The sequence below is a fragment of the Paramormyrops kingsleyae genome, chromosome 12, assembly GCF_048594095.1.
Source record: "Paramormyrops kingsleyae isolate MSU_618 chromosome 12, PKINGS_0.4, whole genome shotgun sequence".
Classification (NCBI taxonomy): domain Eukaryota; kingdom Metazoa; phylum Chordata; class Actinopteri; order Osteoglossiformes; family Mormyridae; genus Paramormyrops; species Paramormyrops kingsleyae.
This window is the reverse complement of record NC_132808.1, coordinates 19,817,523-19,843,802: the sequence shown is the minus strand read 5'-3', so window position 1 is coordinate 19,843,802 and position 26,280 is coordinate 19,817,523. Positions and strand designations below refer to the sequence as shown.

Here is a 26,280-nt window from a genome sequence, read left to right as displayed (position 1 = left end):
CCTGAGACAGGATCCAAGCCAAGGATCGTCTACACGTTTGCACACGGACATAGCTTAGTTGTCCGTGGCAACAGTCGTCCGTATCCGTGGCATCTTTCTTTTTTTTTTTAGAATAAAATTTTGTAGGTATGTTTTAAAAATACCATGTGCATGCATGGTAAAAATGCCATTCAGATCAAAATGACCGTCAGAATTCTCCATGGCGTTGACCTCTGCTTCAAACTCACTGGCACAACGTAGAGAATAAGTGGGATGGATGGATAGATGGATGAATAGTCAAAAAGAGACGTATGTATGACATATGTATGACAGGCAATTTATAGGCTAGTTGATTCATAGCTGTTTGTGCAACATTAGAACAAAAACTGGAGGTACAGCTTTTACCATTTACTCTCAAGCATTTCTCGTTCGTTACATTTAAATACAAAGTAATAAAATACAAATAAAATCGCTTAGGGCGGGTCTTAGCAAATGACGTGTTGAGGAGGGGTGGCCCGAGTCCTGCAGCCCGCTTCGTGAAAGCCCCCCTCCCACAAATTGGGCTGCGCTCGCACGCGGTACTCCAGAGCGCCGCAGACTCCACTGTAACATCTTGATGGTCGAGTCCTCGGTGGGGGGACGCTGATGAGGTCTGGCAGCATGCGCACTGGGGATTACCTCTGCCTGTCACTAAGCGGGGGGGCGCCCTGGGGTTTCAGCCTGCAGAAAACCGACGGCGAGCACCCCCAGCTTATAAAGGTCACACAGGTAGGATCTAAACTATTGAACAGAACACTACTCTTGATTATTATAACAATAAATAATAAATATTACTATTTTAATAATATTGCCAGCAATAAAATCGTTGTTTTGTGATAGTAATTATAATTTGTCGTCAAACTTGAAAATATTACAATTGCATTAATAATAGCAACAGTAGAGTTTAGAATTCTTTGAACTTGCTGAACAATTGATATAGCTTTCTGATAGCTAAGAAAAAAAAGATTTAAGTGGAAAAAATATTAATTAAGAGCGTTTAACAATTTGGTGAAGTTTTCATTGTACGCCATGCAATTCAAGCTGTTTATTGTTTTAACTAGTTTTTAACATATAAACAACCTGAGTACCACCGCCCACAAACCCACTCATAAAAAAAACAATACTCAGTCTGGACTATTTTGCGGAGAAACGTGACACCAGTTCTGATGCTGGAATACTTAACAAAACTTGATAATTGTCGCCAGTTGAAGTAACTGTGTCCGGTTTGCATTTCCTGCAAGGTAGGAGAGTCTTCTCGCATTTATGTATATTCCACTTAGGCTGCCAAGTTGTAATTTATAAACCTATAAAGAATTCCTAATGTCTCCTCACTAGCATATAAAAACACCTTCCCACCCAAAAACATAGCTTTACAGTATAATAGAGATGGGTGAATTCTAAATCTCAAGGTATGAAGGCAACTGGAGGGTGTATTTTCGTCTTCCCGATGTCTGGATTTAACTGCGACAGAGAAGAAGAGTTTTTTTGTTGGATAAAAGCTGATAAATGTCAGTCCTTATATGGTAAAGGCACAGTGAGGTCAGCTGCTCGCCTTGGAGCGAATTGTTATCATTTACGCCAATATCAGCAAGACAGACCTAAACACAGTTTGGCTACATGTCAGCGTTAGGGACCGTTATTAACTCAAAAGTGGGCATAGTTTTTGGCCAGGTGCCATGGGGTGCTAGTCTCAAGAAACCTTTTTCTAAGTATGCTTTTAGAAACTAATGACTCAGATACTGAAAAATAGGAGCCGTGGTTTGTAATTTGCCAGAGACATCCCACGAAAGTTAAGAACTCATTAACTTCGTATATTGAGTGTTTCTGCCCCATTTACTTTAATATAACGGTCTGCATACAAAAATAGTAGCCTCAAAACCTGAAGTAGCATCAGACGCCGTTAGGGCACATGTTGTAGGTCAGGCCACTGCATGCAACATCACAGCTTTAATGGGAAATTGAATTCTGGAATGAATTCACAGTTCTATCACGATGTCTGGTCTACATAGGTCTAGTCATCCGTATCCTCAAATTATAACGCTGGACATCTCTGGGATCGTATGGGGGACGCAGACGGCTTGGCTCGGCTCAGCACTTAACTCCAGGGCAATTAGTCAGTACGTCTAGGTCCAGATATTGTTCAGTAAAATTGCAAACAGGTTCCCATTCCTCATACTTGTCTGTGAATGACTATTGAAATGCTTGCCAGCAAAATCTATTACTCAGGTAGAATTTTCTGGATGAACAACAGGTATTTCCTCAGTCCCACAACTCACTGTCCATCGGAATTAAATTCAGTGAAATAATATTATACAGAATGTACTAACATATATCACATGTAGATGTAAATAATATCATATGTTAGGGGGATTTTCAGGGCCTTTGTCAAAATTGCAGAATATGAGCCAAAGGACTCTTCAAAAAGTGTAAACACAAGATTATGGAATTGGGTGGACCCTGCATGGAAACATTCATTAGTCCCCAGATTTGAGATGTGCTTCCATCCAATGCTTAAGCAGCACATTCGGGCACCAAGGGTAACTAGCGATGCTGATTGGTGTTGGCCCAGAACATGGAACAGTAGCCTTTGCTAACTTGGGACTGAAAGGGATCACTCGGATCAATCCTGACATTCAGCCAGGAATATTCAGTGGTAAAGTATCTATTAGGAGAGCAGATCACTTCAGCTGGTGCGCCAAGTGCAAAGGCAAACGTACTAATACCTGGTAAATGAGAAGCAACTGGCAAACTTGCAGGAATGTAATTCTGAGTCAGGGATTCTCATTCCTGTTATGGAGATTTCAGTCACAGAGGAATACTGTTCTCGGTTAAAGTACTCTTTCCTCTGCCATTTAAGTCTAGTTCAGGGGCAGGCAACCCTGATCCTGGAGTGCCGGGTTTCACCAGGTTTTCCATCCTACAGGATGAGTTACTATCTGCCTGAGATCAGGTGGTATTCATCAGAGACCAGGTAGGATAGAAAACCTGGATACCGGCACTGCAGGATCAGGGTTGCCTGCCCCTTGTTTAGTTGATACACTAGACTAGTCAACATCTAGTGGTCATAATTAAGTTATCATTCTTAATAAGGATTTTTTTCACCTTATTTATTCACCACTCTTATCCAGTCATACAACAGTTATGTATATAAGCCTCAAACATTGCCTGTCTTGTCCCACCACTTGAATGTCTGAGTCCATCTTACATGCTATAAACCAAATTCTGTAGATTTTCTTAGTGCTCTAAATAGCACCATCTGTGTCGGTGGAGGAGAAATTACAACCATCTTCTGTTCTGGCAGATTTTTAATGCTTTAGGTTGTGCATTGGAATAACAGACCAGATTCCTGCACTAATACATTCTAAAACATATATCTCCAGAACTCAATTTTAATCTCAAACAGGTGTGTGGCTAATGTTTTGACCACATGGTATGACAGAGCTCTTTGAGAACTAAAGTGGGTCATGTGCTGTTGTGTTTCGGGAAATACTGTCATCGCCTTAGAAACACTGCTTACATATTTCTCTTGCATCAAAGAGATTCCTCAGCCTTGAGATAAGTGATGAGAGCGTCCTTACCATAATCATTATATTCCAGGAAGATGTCAGTGTTAATTCCTGAAATGAGATGCTGAAGCACTGAAAAATATTTATATTTAAGTGTTTCTCTCCTCGGCAATTTAAATCACTTTAAACAATGTCATGAATGTTAAAACTGATTGATAGGTTCCATTCCTTGAAGGCAGCATTTACAAGTATATCTTGCTAAGATCTGGTTGGTTGTCTCTGTGTTGTGTGTTAACTTGCTGGCCCGAGATCATAGACACATTTTTCGTCTCTTTTTGGATAAACCCTCTAACGTTACATGGCTGCTGAAAGTATTACCATCCTGTACGAGATGAAGTTTTTACAGGACAAGTGAGTTCCGGTTGTTTCTGAATAGCTTGTTTGAGAAATCCAGGCTAAGGAGTTGTCTTCTTCCGCTGAATTTTGAAGTGCCTGTTTTTCTGTAAAAATGGAGGTTTTGGATGACCAAATGCACCTAGCAGTGTGCTTAGAATGATTATGCCGCATGATTTTGGAAGAGCAAGACTTCCTGTGAAAACACACGGACACAGTAAGCCAGCAGACGGCTAATTCATAGTTTATGATGTTAATTTAGACAGACTGAACTGAATCTATATCAGATTCGTAGAATAAGTTTTCACTGTTTAGGAGACCGCTGAGAAAAATATCTCTCTATATATAATAAATAAAGTTAAAATGCTGTAAAGTTTCAATACCGGTATAGGTCATGCTTTCTGTACGTACTACTTATCAAAACAACAGTGAAAATAAGGAATCGTTGATGATGTTTTTGCACGTGCGTAACCGACAGCCCAGGGCAAGCTGCGTATAAGGCATAATTTTAACCTGTCTGAGGCAATTTTAAGGAAATAAAGGAGGGTGATCAAGTAACTTTTTTGATCCAAACTCCTAAGGGAACAGCCGCACGCACCTTCCGGAGCATCCTACCGTCCTCTGAGGTTGCAGCTAACCTACTTGTGTGAGCGTTCTCCTTTTCGGGAGAAATGTCCGTTATACAGCTGACAGGAGTTTCTGCTGATGAGAGTCTGTTTCCCTTAAAAGGAGAGTTGTTTTTATTATGACTTTTTGGGAGACCTGGCTGAGGAGCAGAGATTGTGAAGTCATGACTCACTTCAGTTTTAAAGGGTCCGGAGGCGTTTTTCCTGCAAAATGGGTGAATGCGCTACGTGCGTGATGAATGTGGGCTATTATGTGCCTGCGTGTGGTAGAGGACGCTGTATATTTATACGGCATGTAATGCAAGATTTTGTAAGTGTAAGTTCCTGAGTTGTGTAAATTTATGTATACACATTCGATTAACTGCAAGATCTCTCAGATAGGGAAGGGTTGAAATGCTATGACAGATGTGTGGAAAAAATGCACTTTTTACTCAGTGTGTGAAAAATTGCCAAGCTGACTCTGGACATACCTATAAAGCTGAAAGGAAAAAAAAAAGTTTTATTGCACTTTTTCTCCCCCAGGAGCCTACACAGAGGTACCATTGCTGACAGATTAACACATGCTTTTAATCGCTCGCCGCGACCGACTGCTTGACCTCTGCGTATCCATGCATGTCAATCATCGTGCTGTGGGATTGACAGATACTCCGTTGCTGTTAATCTGACATGGTTCCTTCTGTGGTCCCTGAAGCTCTCTGTACTTCAGCAAACTTCTCATTCATGCACGTGTGCGTTTTTGTCGCTTTACCTACATTGTGTTACTTTAAATTCAATTTCCTAGGTTCTTAAACAGGTTCATGCAAATAATAATTGATACTTTAAATTGTTTTTACACCTCCCTCAACTTGCTCTTTGTAGAGTAAGTTGTCTGTGAAGGGCAGCCACCCACGGTAGCACCCAGGGAGCTGGGGGCTAAGGGCCTTGATCAAGGACCTGCAGATGTGCTGAGGCTGGGTGTGAACCAGCAACCTTCTTATTACAGGCACACGCTGCCCCCCCCCCAAAAAAAATGATTACTGTATCTCAGCTGAATATTCATTAACATAATTTATTGGCTCTTTCAACTGTAAGTTTATCAGGCTGTACCTAAATATGGTTGGAGGGACGCTGATGCGAGCCGGGCTCCCTGCAGCAGAGAATTCCCCTTGTGACAGTGTGGTTAAGCCGGGGCCAGATGCCTGATACGCCCACGAAACCGTGCCGATAAACACGCTATAAAAGGCGAAGCGGAGTAAGTGGGCAAACGTTGTTTCGATTATAGCAGCACAGTGGTGTGTTACCTATTTGGCAGCTGGGAAATGCTTGCGAAGGATCTGAAAACATAATTGCTTAAAGCTGCGTATGAGGAACTTGTTTCAAGGGACGTCATTCGGCGCGATCTCAAGTGGCTTTCGGGTTTCATTTCTGCGTTTCCTTTGTGGGGTTTTTTTTTTAAGCCTGCATAATTTCAATAATTGCGAAATACACGATAATGCAAAGGATGGTTATTTGACAACACCGAAATGTGATTATGTATGAAGAGTCTCTTGGTTGCTGTGCTTTATTTATTGAGAACACCTGGGTGTTTAGCTATGCATTTTTCCACAGGTCCAGGAGCGTTGTGTAATACATGTGTTATGCTTGTGTAAGTCAAACTGCTTCTACCATGATGAAATATCAGTACATTTTTTGTGAGCTGAATATAAGAGTTTATAGGAGTTTTAGGAATTTATCATTGCACTTTATTGAAGCTGCAGAAAGGTCACCAGATGCCAAATTGACATAGACCTGAATGTTGGTGCATATTCTGCAGATATTCTGAAAGATGGCAGAATTATTTCAGCTAACAAAATGGTCTAGGAAGTTTTTACTCGCAGGAGCTCAAGGATTTCTACATCCATCCATCCATCCATCCATCCTCCACCTACCCTGGGCTATGCCTTCTCAGGGCACTTGCACATACATACATAACAGCCAGTTTTGATGCATTCTGATGTTTATTTGCAGGGGAGTTTAACACCTTTTTTGGGCCGACCACTCTAGAAATCCCCACGTGTGTAGACTGACCACTCTAGAAATCCCACGTGTGTTGACTGACCATTCTAGAAAGCCCCACATGTGTTGACTGACCACTCTAGAAAGCCCCACGTGTGTAGACTGACCACTCTAGAAATCCCACGTGTGTTGACTGACCATTCTAGAAAGCCCCACATGTGTTGACTGACCACTCTAGAAAGCCCCACGTGTGTAGACTGACCACTCTAGAAAGCCCCACGTGTGTAGACTGACCACTCTAGAAAGCCCCACGTGTGTAGACTGACCACTCTAGAAATCCCCACGTGTGTAGACTGACCAATCTATAAAGTCCCATGTGTGTAGACTGACCACTCTAGAAATCCACACGTGTGCAGACTGACCACTCTAGAAAGCCCCACGTGTGTAGACTGACCACTCTAGAAAGCCCCATGTGTGTAGACTGACCACTCTAGAAATCCCCACGTGTGTAGACTGACCAATCTATAAAGTCCCGCGTGTGTAGACTGACCACTCTAGAAATCCCCACGTGTGTAGACTGACCACTCTAGAAATCCCCACGTGTGTAGACTGACCACTCTAGAAAGCCCCACGTGTGTAGACTGACCACTCTAGAAATCCCCACGTGTGTAGACTGACCACTCTAGAAATCCCCACGTGTGTAGACTGACCAATCTATAAAGTCCCACGTGTGTAGACTGACCACTCTAGAAAGCCCTACGTGTATAGACTGATCACTCTAGAAAGCCCTACGTGTGTAGACTGACCACTCTAGAAAGTCCCACGTGTGGAGACTGACCATTCTAGAAAGCCCTACGTGTGCAGACTGACCACTCTAGAAAGCCCCACGTGTGTAAACTCTGCCAGCAGGTACCACCCTAGCTGAGTGTGGCCAGGTCCACTTCTGCAATACCATGTCCTTCAGTAAACAAGCTCTCGAGACCTCTGCTCATCAGACAGGTGTCACCATTCAGGCAGGAGCACCAGGAACCCAAAATCGTATAGCGCATGCCTTTCTATGCCAGTTGGATGTACGGTCCTTCCTGTGCCGATTGGTAAAACCTTGCCCCCGCAGCCCCCCGGAAAATGTTATGCGAGGCTTTTGATTTATATATCTTATGGAATTTGGATATTGGGAAAAAAAATAAGTGAGTACCTATGATCTATGGGCAATTTAAGGGAGGGTGACATCATTCTTAAGAAGGAAATGACATCTTTCTCAGATAGTGAAGTGTTTACAGGTTACCATTACATAAATGCAGTAACCATTGTAAACATGTGCATACTGTACATTTGCATGATATGCTGTGAACAGAATGAGTTATTTTATACTAAGATCAGTGGCTGCCTAAGTGCTGCTTCTCACAGCACGTGCTGTATATCCCCAGTTGTATTTTCCCAGGCAGTAAGAGAACCTTGAGTGGTTGTCACCACCTAGTGGCGATATAGAGGAACTGGCCATCAGAGTAACATTACCTTTCAGTGTTTTTGTCTCTGCAAGGGTTTATTGCATGATGGATGTCAGTCCTTTCAGAATTCAAGCATAAAAATGTACCATGTACATAAATATAAGGGGAACTCACTGATTTCTCCATCCCTCCATTTTATAACTGCTTACCCTGATCAGGGTTTTGGGGTCATTATATACAGTCATGTAAAAAAATTAAGAGGCCGCAGCATAATTTTTTGTTTCACTCATCTCTCGATTTAAGGGTTTGTGTCTGTGAATAATGTGTTTTTTTGCAAACTGCAGCCTTGTTTTTTTGTCTGTTTCTCTTTAATTAAGGGCTCCTTCCTTGCTTTATGGGACTTCAGTCCTGCTTCTAGAAGCCTGATATGAACTGTCCTAGCAGTGCACTTCACACCCACACTTAATGTTTCTCATTCCTTTTGAAGGTGTTGAACTTGATGTCATCCTACAATTCATGAGAAGCTGTCAGATAAATTGATGGTCATCTCTGGGATTATAAAGTCACTTCCCCCTTTACCTGACTGGTTTCTGGTCATTCCCAGTGTCTCCTGCTTCACCTTATTCTTGGGTACTACTGTCTTAGAAATTTTGAACCTGGAAGCAACCTGCTGCTCAGTGTAGCCTTCTGCTAGAAGAACCAGGATTAAGCCAGGATTTAAAAATGCAGATTATTTTGAAAACAGAGACTGGTCCCTTAATTCTTTCCGTGGCTGTATATATCAGAATCCGAATCAAGACCATTCGCCAAATCTACAGAGTGCACAGGAATTTGACCTGGTGATACAGCACAGTAAAAAATTGAGATTAAGAATTAAAAAGGTTAAAATGGGTTGTCAAATGGAAAAAAGGGGGAAACACTACATATAGTAAAATTTATTACATACAGTTTGTGAAACTTTTTAAATGATCTAGATTTCTGTATTAATGGCTCCCAAATTGTCATCTGATTTACCGTAATAAGAGTAAATAAGAGTAAAGCCTTATATAGTCAGCAACACACACATATCTTTCCGTATCTTAATTGAACAGATGATTTAAACCACTGGCATGCCCAGGATGCTATCTTAGGGTTGGCATTTGGGCATGTTGGGTGGGCACCAGTGTTCGAATTGTGCCACAGATCTTGGCGGGTCATCTGATCTATTTGGGTGGGCACTGCCCCCCCCTGCCCACCTGTAGCCACCCCCCCAGTTTATACATTCAAGGTCACTGATGAAAAAAGTATGTGATCCCTTATATTTAGCAGCTAATGGAAGCTCCTATATTGGCTGCAATCTCAAGCTAAAGCTTTCCAGAGCTGCTGATCAGACCCTCATAGGATGTATTTCTGTCGGGGTCGGTGTCCGTCCGGCCCTGTCGGGGTCGGTGCCCGTCCAGCCCTGTCGGGGTCGGTGCCCGTCCAGCCCTGTCGGGGTCGGTGCCCGTCTGGCCCTGTTTGGCCCTGTCGGGGTCGGTGCCCGTCCGGCCCTGTTTGGCCCTGTCGGGGTCGGTGCCCGTCCAGCCCTGTCCCATGTGTCTTTTCCCCGTTTGGGCAGCAGTTCCTGCTCTCAGCTCTGTGGGCTGCTGCATAGCTCAATGGGTTGAGTATATGGCTGAGGTTGATGTTCCTCTTGTCCCAAGTTTGAGGCTGGCCTGCTTCACCCTTATGTTACATTTTGTTTTCATTTTATCCCCTGTGGCCTGTACTACTAAGCGGGGTTACTGGCTTATCGGGGTAACTTGTCGGATTTAAGGTACCACAGTTTAATTGGACTTTATATTCGTTCACTTACATTTTGCCCAGACTACCTTAAATCCGACAAGTTACCCCGATAAGCCAGTAACCCCGCTTAGTAGTACAGGCCACAGGTGTCTGTATGGTTATGTTATGTCTTGTCTGTGGTTACCCTGCCCGTGCCTTGTTTTACTCGTGTTCCTTGGTTTCTCCTAATGTTGATAGCCCTTGGTTATGGTTCTCACCTGTCCTGCATCATGTCTTGTTAGTAGTATATTTAAGTGCCTGTTCTTGTTCTGTTCCTCTGTGGTTCATTGTGGTTTCCCTGTGTTACTGTGTGTTTCTTACAGTTACTCCATGTTAGTTATTGGCGCTTCCTGTGATCCTTACTGCCCTTAGTATTGTTGTTCCAGGTGTTGACCCCTCCTGGTCCCTTTGTTTTCCGTTACTCCCTTGATGTTCTGTTTTCTTAATAAAACCCTGTCTTGTCGGAGCTGCCACGTGGATCGTCTCTTCGTCCCTCATGCCCCACCATAATAATTTCGACCCATTCCCCTGTCTGAAGCTGTTTCAGATTATGTATATTTTTGGCATGTCTTGCGTGAATGGCTTGCTTTAGATCACGCTGCAGCATTTCACTGTGACTGAGCTCAGGACTCTGACTCGGCCGTTCAGTCTGTTTTTAATTTACTTCTGTGCTCTGATTCATTCTCAAGTTGCATGACCCAAGTGCTTTTGAGTTCACACAGTGAGGTCACAGGCAGCCACCCTGAAATTTCCTGTTACAGCTAGGAATTGCAAAGCACTTGAAGCCATTACCCATGCTTCAGTCACGATGAGGTTTTGGTGTTGTATATATGGTAGTTTGGTTTGTTTGTCTTCCTTTGCTGTGTAGATGCACCAAAAAGTTCAACTTTGGCCTCTGTCCTCAGACTATTCTTCTAGGAGTTCTGCGGAATGTCCAGATACTTTTTAGCAAATTTGAGGCAGACGATGTGTGTGTGTGCATGTTTTTTTTAGTGCTTTAGAAATCCCTTTGTTACCTCTTCCTGTATTACGTGCTTCAACAGCTCTTTTTCTGAGGTCCTCTGAAATCTGCTTCAGGCCTTATTTAGAGAATAGAATATAAATGTTTTTAAATATAGCTGGCCAATTCAAACAACCTGTATTGATTGGAATACATGATTCTGTTTACCAACATTTGTCATTGCCATAGGGGATGGATATACATTTTTTAAATCAATGAATATTCTTTAAACCTTTTGTGCAATAAAGATATGTTGAAGTAAAACGTTGTCTTTTTGTTAAATAAGACTGACTTTAATGTTATGAAGGTCAGATATTTAGATGTTTATGATGATTTTATGTATGAATAAAAAAATATGGATTATTCCAAAGGATTTACAATGGTTTGGTTAGGATTACTTTCGATTGTTTATCTTTTTTTATACATTAGTGTAGCTTCTGTTGTCTAAAATTGACTTAATATTTTAATGTCTGCAAATAAACCAATATATTAATGTTGATGTTCAAACAGCTATGCAGTAAATGTCTGTGATAATCCTTTGATTAAATGGAAAAAGATTTCGATCCATTCATTTCATATAGAAATCTCAGGTCAGTTACCCCAGATGTTGCAACAAGAAACACAGCACATATGATATGATATTAAGTAATGTTATAGATCATTAAAAGTTATAGCAAAAAGACTATTTTTGGGGTTAGGGACCTGGGACCTACTGGGAAAACTGGGTTGGTGCTGAAAGAGGTATTGGTGTGGCCTACAGGATAGCCCATCCTGTGGTCAGTGAGGATACCATTGCCCCAGTGCAGTGACGGGGACACTGTTCTGTAAAAATTGTGCCGTCATTCATATGAGATGTAAAATATAAAAGATCCCTGGATGTCTTTTGAAAGAGTAGGGGGTGGTACCCCGATGTCCTGGCTAAAATTGCCCACTGTGGCCCTTTCAAATCTGGCCTCCTAATCATCCCCTATATCTGACTGGTGAATCCTCTCCTGCCCCTTCACCACCTTAGCTACTGTGTGGTGAGCAGGATGGCTGCTGTGGCATCATCCAGGTGGGGGCTACACAGTGCTGGTGGTGGAAGTGGCTCCCCAATGGTTCTGTAAAGCACTTTGGGTGTCTTCAAAATGCAACTTTCATCCATCCATTCATTCATTCATTCATTTAAATGGGTCTGAAAGGTTGTGAGTTTGAGTATCACCATTAATTTCTTGAGTATGGCCCCAAACTCGCTGAAAGTAAGATAAATTAAGTGCCACTGTACTATTACTATTACTATACTACACTATACTATACTATGCTATACTATACTATATACATTGCAAAAAGCCACGCCCACTGCGGCTCTCCATAGATCAGGTTTGCCACCCCTGCCTTATGTTCACTGTGATCAGTTCTGGATCGCTGCGATGTCGACCATTCAGTTACTGACGGTGGCAGTCATTAGTTACCCCGGTACATATTATTTACCTTTTGGATCAAACTGTTTAGACCAGGGGTGGGCAATCTTATCCGCAAAGGGTATGCAGGCTTTTGGAATAACCTATAGGGCTGTTCAAACCCAGGTGTGAGGACTCTTCATCCAATCAGTCATATAATTAGGGAGTTGCAGCGAAAACCCACACACACAGCAGCCCTTTCTGGATAAGATTGCCCACCCTAGGTTTAGAGCAATGGCTTTATATTACTGCACTTAAAACATGGAACACTAATGGTGGAATCTGGGAACTTTTAAAATCACTTCCTAAACTTTTGTTAGTTTTTGTTTTTTTTCTCACCTGCCCTGAGGGGTAGTCGCTTGTTGTTCCCTCTGTAGAGGATATGCCAGTGGTCCACTGGAACAAACAATTTCCTTGACAGCAGTAACAGCCACTGGCAGGATATGTGGACAGCTGGTCAATGGAGATTTTGGCAGAGCAGTAAAGCCACATCCCATTAGCTGGAGGATGCCGTCGCTATAGATCCGCACACATGCTCCAACTGGGGAAATACCTGATAGATTCTGTCACGTCCCCGTTTCCGTTCAGGCCTGACGCGTCAACATTACTTGGTCCTTGTCACGGAACTAGGGGAGTCCTCTTGCCTTTGGTCAAGGCAACAATTACATTATGGATTTTAACATTATTATCTGTGTTACCCAAAGGTAAGTCAAATGATAATCTTAAGTGTTAATGGATATGTACTTTCCCAACTAATTTTTTCTTTATTTTAATGAATATGTTGCTGTTATTGAGATACACGCACACAGACACACACACACAACATATAAACATACCAGTTCATACATTCAAAAACTATATGTCTAAACACATAAAGCCCTTACTGTAAAACATGTTTTCTGAATCCATATGCATATTCTTAATAAATTGTGTTGTAATAATATGTGTATGAACGAAGGAGTTTGTCCTATTCGTTTTAAATATTTGCAGCCGTCTGTGAAACAAACCCTGGACCAGACCCTGCGAAGTCCGTTTTAACAGATTTGCCGCCATCTAGTGGAAAAATCTCAACATTACATTGCTAAATCTTAAAAAAACAAGAATATATCATTTAATAGCTGAATATGTAATTAAGAGGACCATGTGGTGATTGTTACCTTTATCCACATCGATTAGGTGGTGAACTGCTAGTGCTCTTAACCTGTTTGTATACAGGATCAAGGACTGAAATTACTGTATGTAAAATACTGGTTTCAACCTCAGATTTCAATATATCCTATAGATTGTCATAATTCAAAAATATAGTAAAGAGTATAATGTCTTATTTTTAGTTTAGGCTTATATGAATACAGTGTGTAAAACGATATAGCTTGAAGTCGGCCTATCCGTGCTTGAAGTAAGTATATACTAGGTTCAAAAGCCCGCCTGAATGGTGGTAGAGTCCATTTTGTAGTTTGGATATGCCACAGTGATTAATTGCTGGTGCAGCATAATAAATCACACATTCCTGCCCCCCCACCCTTCCTGGCCGTTGGCTGTGGCGGGTCACGTGACAGCCACCTGTTGAGCTGATCTCATACATTGCGCGCATATGATACGCGGCGATCATACGCTCTTTAAAAGCGAGCCGCTATTCAGTTACGATCCGATAAGTTTTGATGCACTTTGGGAATCGAGGCTCACAATTCGACTTTCTTGACTGAACTGACGTACTTCCGAACGTAGGATCAGAATTGAATATCTGTGCTTTTAAAGCTGGGGTTTTCAACCGGGGGTTCACAGCCCCTCTAGGGGTCCATGAAGAAGTTTCGTAAATTGGCAAAAGGGTGGCATTATCATCTACTTTAAGCGACGTCACCTGTCATTTGATGAAGTACAACGTAATAAATCCACAGCAGCAGCTTTTACGTGAACTACGGGACTGTGTCACATACTAAAGCAGAGGTTGACAGTTATGTCCTGTCTTGATATGATAAATAAATTGAACAAGGGAAAACTAAGTCTATGTATAAATGTTTTTGTAATAATAAGCTTAGTTACACGTTCTGTAACAATTTGAGTGGGCACAAGTTACTTAGTGACTTAGCCAGTACAGATCATGAACAAATATGGTAACTGCACGGAATAAATAAAGTTTATGACTGGTTAACGATGACCTAACATATTACGTTAATTTAATACATTAAGTAACAGTGTACTGCTACATTATTTGTGCCCAGCTCAAGTAAAGTGTTGCCACATATTATTTACAAATGCTTAATCTGAAAAGCGTCCACATACCTATTAGACTCTGTTGATGAATTTAATGGCTTTACTGAGTGCTGAGCTGGAGTCGGCCCCAGCATGGAAGACACACATTCCTCCTTTCAGAGTAACAGGGACAGGCAGGGTCATCTGTTAACATGTCTGTCACAGTGTTAGGATCCCACGTGCCTCTGCATCCAGCTGAACGCGAATCCGGGTCCCACTGAGGTGTTACTCACACGCAGGAGTGCGCCAAGGCCGTCGGCACTTCAGACAGGAGCGTAAGTTTGAGAAGCTTACCCCCTCTGAAGCTCAAGCATGGCCACAAGCACTTGGCAAATCAGATTGGAGGAAACGGACCACCTCATTGTGTCTGCGTGTCCTGCCGGATTTCCTGGCGCGGGCGAGACATTCGCCGCCGTTAAAGGAAAGTGAATTTGCAAAGGAAATCTGGATGCGAAGGTTACATAGGGCTCTTGCCACCAATATCAGGGTTTAAGAAACGCCCTTTTGCCAGTGTAGGAGGTTTGTGGGTTATTATCCTCCTCCCCCAGCCTGAAACAGCCCCCCCCCCCACCATGAGTCCTGGCCATGCTGCTGTCTTCCTGCAGGTGGAGCAAGGTTGCCCAGCTGCCCTGGGGGGTCTCTGCGTGGGGGATGAGCTGGTGTCACTAAACGACCAGCCCTGTGCGGACCTCACCCTACTCGAGATCACGGCCCTTGCGGATGGCTCGACCAGCAGCCTACGGCTGCTCGTCAAAAGGTGAAGAACATGCTGCAGGGCATCTGCAGGCCAGTAGGTGGCGTAGTGACTAGGGAGCCGACCCAAAAGCTAGTTGGATCAAGTTCTAGAAAGGGTATTTCAGTTATCTCCTTCAGTTACATATCAAACCATTACAATTTCAGTAAAATCATGCAACTGTACAAGGAGTCAAAGTAGTAAGGATAAAATACTATACCAAGCCAGTGGTCATGTGGTGTATATGGTCTTTATCTGAATATGTACCCCTGGTTCTGTGTTAGAGATGAGCTTGGATTTGCATTTAGATGAGCCTGTTTTATGAGCCAGTGTAGTGTTCACCCAATGGAGTGGAACATGGGCAACGCAGAGCAGGACTGTTCATTCAACACGCAGTGACCTTTTCTTGACCAGAGAGAGAGAGGGAGAGAGAGAAAGAGGCAACTGTAGCAGGTTGGCCTGCATTGTAAAGTGAGGCTTCGAAACATTCCTTTTAGAGGCTGGTTGCATTATCCCCCCCTCCCCCCCCCCCCCCCCCCGGAGGAAAAGAGCTTGAGTGAAGTGGAAAAGGTCAGATGAAATGGCTCAACTGAATCTGTGCAGACGGATCAATCGGGGGAGAATATTTGTCACTGTGGCCTGCAGAGGGAAAATTGTTATTTTCATAAGAAAGGTGACTGTGAACTCACTATGTGGAGATTCTCATGCAAATGTTAAGTAAATATTGCAAGAAGATGAAACATTGCAAAATATTAACAATATGAACATCTGCAAATTCAGCAGCGAGTGACATTTCCTGCAGAAGTGTCCCATGTCGTCCCTGGCTAAATGAAATAAATGGAGCGAGGTGGAACATGACGTTTTGGCCGATTATGCCCTTGAGGAGCTCTCCGTTTTGGGCCAGCTTTCTGCAAAAGTCAGGCTGGAGAATATAACCATTTCGGATCTAGTTCCTGTCATGTACCTATTCAAGTCGGCATTTTAACCTTTTCACAGACTGTTGAATAGTGCAAACATTTCCTAAAATCTGCTTTTAGGTATTGATGTGTTTTTTGGGGTTGATATTCCCACGCATACTAATTTCTAACTTTGATAATAACATTCCCATTCCAGAATACTTTTATTTAGGTATTCTTGTTGCCTTTGATCACACCTCTGAAATTAAAGGTAAAACACTTAAGAGAATTTGAGTGAGGCAAGAGTTTGTGTACACCAATGTCCAGTTGGGTTACTGCAGAACCACCATCAAATGACCAGTCGTATAGTTCCGGAGATTGAAGCTTTGACGTTTATACATTAATTGCCTGCATGACTCAACTTACTGACTGCTTTGATAATAAAAGATTCGGTCAGTATAGTGTGCTCTCTCTTTGTCCCGAGTTTAGGTGTGGAGCCAATGGCCAGCCAGCCCCAGACCCGAAACCGGATTATTTCGGGGAGAGGGACACTGGCACGAAGGGCTTGGAAAGCACCACCTTGGAGATCTGGCCTGCCCGACAGCAGCATCCCCCTAGGGAGCTGTACATATGCGAGTCCCAGGATGAGGCCTACTATGGGGAGGCAGAGAGTGATGCAGAGACCCCTGGCCAGGCTTCCTGGGATCGTGTCCACCAGCTGGACCCTTTCACCCCAGGGTCCGTTGTGGAGCTGCAGCTTTCGCTCTCAGACCATAGCTTGGACGAGGGGGGCACCCTCACCCCCCCATCACGGCACAGCAGCTCTCAGGTTGAGGTCATTCACACTTCCACCACCAGCCAGGCCATACGTGTCCCTGGCACCGGCCCCGGGTCCGGATCCCTAGGCCAGGTGGAGGTGACCCTGCAGTGGCCTCACAAGGGCTCCCAAGGGGAGGGGACAGTCAGCGAAGGCTCAGAACCCGAGAGCAGTGGGAGGGCAGAGGAGGACGGAGGAGCCCAAGAAGCACCTCCTACCGCTGAGCCCCTCGGAAGCTCCTCAGAGGAGTTTGACTCGGAGGCGGAGAAGGACGGCGGCAAACCTAACAAGCACCAGGCCCGACATGCCAGTGAGTACCGCACCCCCCCACCCCCCCTCTCCATTTGTTCAGCTGCTGCTCTATAAGAGATGCCTAAGGGGGGCGTGACCCTTGCATTTTTGGTTTTGTCTGGCAGAAGTGCTGGTTGCTTTAAAGGGCTGGTGGGCGTCGCGTGGTGAGCAGGACCGACGGCTAGCGCATATGCATCACGGCTTGAGTTACTGTGTGCCGAGTACCAAATGCAGATAATGCATGTAAGGACTCTGCACTGTCAGTATTGTGACTTTTGTTAGGTTTGCTTTTTGTAAATGTCCAAGCACAGCAAAGGCAACGTGATTCATGTTAATGAAAAACGGTGTGGAAGCGCGGAGGTCACCGGTTGGGGGCTGGTTGCAGCCTTTTCGGTTGCCGCTCTGCCCTGTGGGGACGTGGGCTTGGCAGGTGCAGGGTGGAGTCCCCCCCCCCCCACCATACTTCAGGCTGCTAGCGGTTAAGAATAAACACGGCAACGCTCTGACGATGCTGGCAGGAGCCCGCTTGATGGACGCGAGCATGTGTGGCGACTGCCGACACCTGATCCTTTAAAACTGGCCGTCTTGCCCACGGCAAAGGTGCCCACCCAACTTCTCCTGCCTTCTAGAGCCTGAGGTTAGTCGGTAAAATATCGTCAAGGTGATTTTTCTATTGCTGGCATAATTCGTTGTGATTTCTCGTTGTTGGATTCCGGGTTTCGAGAATGGGGAGTGGAAATATCAGCTCTTTTGCTTCTGTTTGTTGATAAAAAAAAACGATGTAAATTTTATAAATTAACCAGAGCCGGAAGAGTGCCTGCAGATATGGTGTTGTATAGATACTTTGCTGCCAATTCATTATACTCCAGGGTTGTCGTGTCTTCCAGAAGTTTCTATAATATTTTACTTCTGGAAATGACATATTCTTGTTTGTTCTTCTGCTTTACTGTTAGAAGCTGTACTATATGTTAAAATAAACTTTATACTGAAGGAGCATTGTGGAAAATGGCATGCATGCGTTAAATATTTATGTGTCTCCTGTATGACGGGCATGAACCTTGTAATATTTTGACCCAGGGATGTTCATGGATGATGTGCATGATGTGAATTCTGACATTTGTTAGATGTGACAGTGGTGTAAAAATAAGCCATAGGTACTTTCAGACGCAGTTTGACTATAAATATAATATATAAGTACTCACAATAGCGCTATTGTGACCCTGTGTGGAGCTTTGTTATTTATTTTATTCCTGCTTTTTCCACTGTGGCGCATGTTGAATGTGAAACACCGTGGAGGATAGGCGTTTGATTAATTGGACTGGGATATTTATTGGGATTAGATATTGACTTCCTAATGAAGGGTGCTTTACAAGCTTGACATTTCATCAGGCAAAACCATGTGGAGGACCCTAGACTGAGCACAAACGCAACATGCAAAATATTGTTAGATTTACAGTTTTTTCACAATGCATTTTTATGTGTGTATATTTGATGCTATTATGAATATGTGACAGGAATGACTAAATTTATAATGAACCTACAATATTTAATACATTCTGCATTTGCAGAATTACGCTACACATTTACGGTTCACAAACACAAAAAACACAATCACCCAATACGGTCGACTATGTATTTAGTTTTCTGGCTTTGTTTATTAAAACACAATGAGTTTGCTCTGGAAATCATGCTAAAGATTATGTTCTTATAAAGCTTTAGAACTGACATTAATATCTTTACATTTTTAAACTGAGCCAAGTAAGAGAGCCAGTGTTCACCTCATCACATAAAAAAGATGCTCGTATATAACTGTGATCAGATTTCAGAAATATTTGAAGGATCCTGGTTATTTTTCACAACTATGCACATCCTTAAGTGATTGGAGACTACCTCAGTTTTGCAAACTTCTATTAATAATTGTTGCTTCATGCTTTAGAGTGGGTCACTAGAAGCAGTCTTTTGGAACACTGTCCCACTTGTCTCCTTCTCTCTTTTCTCCTCTCCTCCATGTTACCCATCTTCCCTACTAGGGTTCAGGCGCAGTGAGAGCCAGTCAGAGAAGCAGGTGAAGGAGGCCAAGTCTAAATGTAGGCGCATTGCCCTGTTGCTGACGGCGGCACCCAGCTCCAACAACAAAGGGGTGTTGATGTTCAAAAAGCACAGGCAAAGAGCCAAGAAGTTCACACTAGTCAGCTACGGGACCGGGGAGGACGCACCAGAAGATACAGACGAAGACGAGGACCAGGAAGGCAAGGAACACACTGTCGAATTCAACTTCTTTGCCACCAGTGAGTCAGAGCTTGATGAGGAGTTGTTCACCGAAACACAAGGCCGTGGCCGCATTGTGACCTTCGACTGGGACACAGGACTATTGGAGATTGAGAAGAAGTTGGAGAACCCGCAGGATATGGACCGTCTGCCTGAAACTAAAGGCAAAGGAGCTCTCATGTTTGCCCAGCGCCGACAACGGATGGACGAGATCACAGCTGAGCATGAGGAAATGAGGCGGAAAGGCATACCAGTGGAAGGGGTCCAGGAAGTACAAGATGTCAACGTTGTCAAGCTAGGACCATATCAGACAGAGGAGCAGTCGTATATGCAGTCAGTAGAGAGCCAGGTGTACATGGATGTGAATCTGCAGCAGCATCACCAACAACAGCAACAGCAATATCAGCAGCCACACTACGAACAACCACAGCAATACCAGGATCAGCAACAGTACCAACAACAACAGCACTACCACGATCAGCAACAACACCAACAACAACAACAGCACTACCAGGATCTGCAACAATACCAACAACAACAGTACTCACAGCAGCAACAATATCAGCAGCAGCAATACCAGCAGATTCAACAATATTCTCAAAGCATGAACGGCATGGCACTCCACCAAGCTACAGACATGCAGAAATCTACCATCATTACGAATAAGACAGCAAAACCCTTCTCTGGAGTGGCGAACAAAGTTGCCACCCCCTTTTTACCCTCTAGTAGTGCAAGTAGCCAACAGCAAACGGTATACTCAGAAAATCAGTACAGCACAGTCCAAACCCAAGGTTGGTCATCGGTGGGATCCAGTGAACAGATAGCATCACGCGATGAGCGGATTGCAGTACCAGCGATAAAGACTGGCATCCTACAAGACTGTAGGAAGAAGGACACCTCAAAACCAATGTTTACTTTTAAAGAAGCCCCTAAGATGTCACCAAATCCTATGCTTCTGAATCTTTTAAACAAGAATGAAAGTAAGGCTGGATTTCAGTCATGCCCCGAGGAGGACTACCTCAGCCTTGGTGCTGAGGCCTGTAACTTCTTGCAAGGCCCAAGAGTTAAGCAAAAGGTTCCTCCCCCAGTAGCCCCGAAGCCTGCCATCAATCCAGCCTCACCACCATGGTCTCCGCCACCTGCATCTGGTGACCAGGTGCCATCTCATTTAGCAGAAAATGAAGTTACCACCCCAGCTTCTGCCACTGCTGCAGTCTCATTGTTACCTCCTGGTTCAGCCCCTGCCCCTGTTGCCGCCCCTGCCCCAATGCCAGAAGTTCCCTTATCCTCACAACCTCATGCTGCTGTGAGTGCATGGAGCCCCTTGGAATCTCAGCGACAGCCAGAGCAACCAGATGTTCCCCAGGACAAGGAACAGCCCCACCAACCAGAGAGTGCATTAGCTTCAACCTTCGGGTCACAATCACAGCCTGGACCACAACCACCTTTGAGTACTTGGAGCCCAGCTCAAACACAGTCTCAAGCACCTGTGAGTACTTGGGCATCAGCTCCAACTCAGGTAGAGCCACAGCCACCTGTGAGCTCCTGGACCCCTACTCAAGCCCAGGCACAGCAACCCGTGAAAGCATGGACTCCAGCACAAACGCATTCACAGGCACAACCTCAGCCACCTGTTAGTGCGTGGACCCCAGCCCACGCGCAAGCACCGCAACAGCCACCCAGGTCCTCACCTGTACAATTGCACACACAACAGAAGCCACCGACCCATATTAGTTCTTGGCCTGGAGTTCAGCAACAGCCAAACCTACAGTCAACAGATAGTGCTTGGACTCAAGACCCAGCTCAAGCACAGGCACAGCCATCTTGGGCCTCACCTGGACAACCGCAGCTACAAGAACAATCAAAGGCACAGTGTTATGTTAGTTCTTGGCCTCCGGCTCAAACCCAGGCACAAACACAGCCACCTTGGTCATTTGCAGCACAACCTCAAACCCAGGCACAAACACAGCCACAGTCTCTTGTTAGTTCTTGGCCTCCCCCTCCAACTTCACCTCCCTGGCCTTCACCTCCTCAACCTCAGGCACAGCAACAGCCGTCCATGAGCATCTGGGCACCAGAGCCACCACAGACCCACCCTGAACCACCCATGAACGCCTGGGCTCCAGCCCCGAGCCAGCTGCAGCCTTCTTGGACTTCACTGCCTCAAACCCAGGCACCACCACAGACACCTGTAAGCACCTTGACATCTTCCCATAGCCATGGACAGCCACAGCCGCCGGTGAGTGCTTGGGGCCCCGCTCAGGCCCAGGGCCCCCCACAACCTCCATGGGCTTCACAACCATCCATGAATTCTTGGAGCCCACAGCCTCTGGCCCCCGTGAGTACCATGGCTATGAACCAGGGTCCCTCTGCTTCTCATCAGCCTGTGAAATCATGGAACCAGCCGCAGAGCGGAACCAGTTCATTGGGTCATCCTCCTCCACGGAGAACAAATTCCTACACGCCCTCCACCCCTCCTGGAATTGCCTCCATAGCAGGAGGGGTTGGCTCAGCTTTCGAAATGCCAGCTCTGCGGGGAAAAGGAGCAGAGCTCTTTGCAAAGAGGCAGTCACGCATGGAGAAGTTTGTCGTGGATTCTTCTACTGTGCAGACAAACAAGGTTAGATCCGTATCACCCACCCCTTCATTGCCTTGTTCTTGGAAATACACATCCAATGTGCGGGCCCCTCCTCCCTTGGCATACAATCCAATTCATTCCCCATCCTATCCCCCTGGAGCAATTAAGCAGTCACCTGCCTCTAGCCCATCAGTTAATGTTAAAGGTAAAGGCAAAGATAAACCAGCCCCCAAGCCCCTGCATGTTCTGGATGTCATGAAACACCAGCCTTATCAGCTGAACTCCTCCCTCTTCACATATGGAGCAGCTGGGGATTCAAAGGGTCCTCCGTCAAAACTGGGCCCTGCCCCTGTCAACAACAACCAACCAGTCAAATATGAGCAGTTCCCTCCCCCCCAGCCTTCTGGACCCATGAATGCCCCATATACCCACCAGCCCCAGCAACCCACTTACGGGTTCCCCAGTCCATCATCTTCTCTGCAAGAGGGTCCATATCAACAAGGCTCTGCCCCTCCCTACCAACCAGCCCCTAACTCCCACTTTAACCAAGGTCCTTCCAACACCTACCAACAACCTCCAAACCCTTATTATCAACCAACCGCTTCCCCACCCTACCACCCTGATCAAATCCCTGTGTACCAGCAATCCCAGAGCCCTCCTTATCCACCAGCTCCTACTCAATCCTACCAACTAGGCCCAAGCCCTCCCTACCAAGATCCCCCAACTCCCACCTTCCAGCCTTCCCCCAGTGCCTACGTGGCTCCGAGCTACCAAGTGCCCCCAAAGCCCGCATCTGTCACTGGAGGTCCTACAACAGCTCCACGGCCTAAATTCTCAGCCAAAAAATCAGCAGCACAGGTGTGGAAGCCAACCACTACAGGGCAGGAATGATTTAGACCCAGTAGTGAAACAACAAGCACAGGGTATTCATAACCCAGAGTGAATGTTATTGAGAACTTGGTTCCTAAATTTCACGTTTAACAGATCGAGGGGTGAGAAAGATACCTGTTTATTCATGCTCTGCTAGATGCCTGCTTTAATATTTTTTAGTGTTCAGCAGATTGGTGTTTGTATCATTCAAGGATGAGTGGTAAGTGGTCATTTTAACTTTACAATGACGTTTTTGTTTTAAAAATTATTTTCTTTTGTTTTGGGTTTTCTAATTTTCATTTGGCAGCAGTGCGTTGTCACATTGAAGCTCAATGGAACATGTTAAATCAAAAAGTTGAAAGGTTTCATTAGTACAGTATATGCTGGAGTGTTTTTAGGGACTGAAATGTTTTAAAAGTCTCATTTAAAATGCCAGCAACAGGAAATGTCGGCATGATAGAGGAATTCCTGCAAATGGATTTTCGAAGGCTGTAATATGTTGGCTAACCTTGTATTGTGAGAGTGAATTGTGTGACTCGGTGTTGATTTGTAAGTGTTGATGCCATTTATGAGAAAGCAAGTTAAGTGGGAAGAATAGCAGAGTTCCAGAGAAACTGCTAATAGTTTGAGGAAAAAGTGGAAGATTTGTTTTGACAAGGTGGACAAAGTAAATGATAGCTTTAAAAATTAAGGAAATAATGTTTCGAAGAGGTTTACCAGGTATTTAAGAGATAGTGTTGTGCAGTAGTTTTAACGCAATGTTAATGGTGAGTATCAGATATGTAAAGTTTCAAAATGTAAGAAAGAAACTCAAACACTGTGGTAAAACATTGATCATTTTGGATGACAGAAGGTGATTAGCAATTTCATGTTGCTAAAGTTGTCAGTGTGAGCATAAAGCTGTGAAAACACAAAGCGTTTTACTGTAGCTCTCCGTCTGGCTGTGAGATGTGTACAGTCTCGTTCCAGCTCTTCATAGATCCCGCTTGACTTCGGTGGAGTTATTCAGACTTTCTTCCACCTGTGGTGTTATGCGAGACCTCTAAATTTAAACTGCGACACGTCACTCATTTTGCGCTTGTGCTTGTGTCTGTGTAGGGGGGGGGGGGGTTGGCTATAAGGGAGCTGTGCATTTATCCTGCAGTCATGTCCTCTACCTGAATCACCTCAGGTCTATTTGTTATTAATGCAGCTGGTGTTGTTTGTACCCACAAGCCCCTCACAACTTTAAAATGTCAGAATAAAACCGAAAGCAAAGTTTCCAAAAATGTAAATGCAGAAAAAAGCCCATGTTTGCAAGATTTGGTGAAACCTATCATCGTCTTCTGTTTTTTTTTCTCTTCTCATGTTTCTTCTTGTAAGCTTGTACCACGGTGCCATTAAAAATTCAGTTTTATCTGTTTTTGTTTGGTTTTCATTGCTTGTTTGTTTTTGCATGCGGTCTGGACACACCCACCCACTCTGTGTTCCACGCTTGGCAATGTGTACACATCACCCGCGATCATGCAGGTGCAGACAGCGCCTTGGTTGCCTATTGGTTTTGCACATCACCCTGCATTTCCATTCCTCCTGTCCATTGGCTGACTGTTTCACAGCTTTTTTTTTTTTGGCTTGGTAAACTCAAGAAGGCAAACTTCCCACCCAGCTGCATACTCCCTGCATTAGGATTCAAAAAGTATTCTCAATCCCAGAATGCATTGCTTTACCTCACGGACATGTCAGAAATGTATTGAGTTGTGTTTGGCAGAGCGTTGATACTGGTGGTGTTCTTAGACTCTCTCCTCCTGCATCATTGATTCTTTCATCAGCTGTGACATATGGGGTCCAACGTGTTTTTTTTTTCTGTCCGGGAACAAATACTTTATGTTACATTTATATTTCTGATGGGTTGAACACAGTCCCACTCGTCTTTGTCTTAATCGAAAAAAATTAACTGCTGCTGCTGCTTCCGATACTCAGTGTATAATTAGCTATTAGCCGGAGTGATTCTAGGATTTGACCCACAGGGGGCTCCCTGAAGAACCCTGGGACACCATCCCCAAGGGATGGGGGCGAGTGGGGGGGTGAACATATCACAAAATTATTTTCAGGGGGGCTGAGAGAAAAAGATGGGTCTAGAACCGCTTATAGTTATTAGCGATTTAAAAAGCATGTTATTGTGGGGACCTGCTACCCTGCATGCACTAAGCAGCTGGAAGCCAGATGAATGCATGTATTTTGCAGTTCATACAGGTTATTGAAATGTATAGCTTTACAGAAAAAAATGACCATGGCTTTTAAGATAAGCAGGTTTGGGCCTGACAAGTACTTGGATGGGAGACCAACTAGGAAAGCTGGGTGGAAGAGGTGTTGGTGTGGCTAACAGGTTAGCCCAGGGGTGGCCAATCTTACCCGCAAAGGGCCGGTGTGTATGCAGGTTTTTGGGATAACCTGTAGGTCAGCTGTTCAAACCCAGGTGTGAGGACTCTTTCAGCCAATCAGTCCTCTAATTAGTGACCTAATTAGGGAGTTGCAGCGAAAACCTGCACACACACCGGCCCATTGCTGATGATTGGCCACCCCTAGGTTAGTCCATCCTGTGGTCAGTGTGGATCCCAGTGCAGTGATGGGGACACTGTGGCCAACAGGTTAGTCCATCCTGTGGTCAGTGTGGATCCCAGTACGGTGATGGGGACACTGTGGTCAACAGGTTAGCCCATCCTTCACCACCTTAGATACTGTGTGGCAAGAGTACTGGTGTATAATGGCTTCTGTCACATTATCCAGGGGGGTGTTAAACAGTGCTGGTGGTTGAAGTGGCTCCCCATTGGTTCTGTAAAGCGCTTTGGGTGGCATGAAAAGCGCTATTTAAATGTGACATTCATTCTTTGTCATATGGACAGTTTTACTAGTCTGTATGTTTGGAGTACAGGTTAGTAATTGTGTTTAATGATAAAGTACATTAAACATTTTATTATGCACATAAAGTATATGTCAAAATGTTAAAATAATAGTAATAATAACAATAATAATGGTTAAATTACTGGTGCTGATAGTTAATTTGCGGAACACTTACCTGCATGATCTCAGGTTGATGATGGATGGCGACATTCTGAAGGTATGTCTCAATCATCAACGTTTCTTGTCATGAATTCACTGCTGGTGACACAGAGCAGACAGTTATGATATTTCAACAGCGATGACCTCGCTTACTTTTAGAGTTGTGTGTGGACCAAATTCATCTCTGTTGCATCATATGTGTTATTTTTAGCTTAAGGGAGGCTCTGTCCTCACTAGGAGCTGAAGAGACTTAGGCCTTGGGTTCAGTCTATCTCATAGGTCTTTTCATTATTAATTACTAACAGTTACTCGTGCATTTAGTAATGTTATG

The 26,280-nt window shown here is 44.4% G+C and overlaps 1 protein-coding gene across 5 annotated transcripts in view; it reads left to right on the top strand.

Moving 5' to 3' along the window:
• The first annotated feature begins 550 nt into the window (after positions 1–550).
• synpo2a (synaptopodin 2a) overlaps positions 551–26,280 on the top strand; it is a 33,775-nt gene continuing 8,045 nt past the window's right edge. For 2 of the 5 annotated variants that reach the window (XM_023794305.2, XM_023794304.2), the window contains exons 1-4: positions 551–747; positions 15,063–15,214; positions 16,576–17,213; positions 19,225–22,082. In XM_023794305.2, coding sequence (XP_023650073.1) covers positions 625–747; positions 15,063–15,214; positions 16,576–17,213; positions 19,225–22,082 — 3,771 coding nt within the window. In that variant the 5' untranslated portion in view covers positions 551–624. Of the gene's footprint in view, positions 748–15,062; positions 15,215–16,575; positions 17,214–17,701; positions 17,856–19,224; positions 24,307–26,280 lie in introns of those variants that run through there. The other 3 variants (XM_023794303.2, XM_072697636.1, XM_072697637.1) reach the window with 3 other exon arrangements.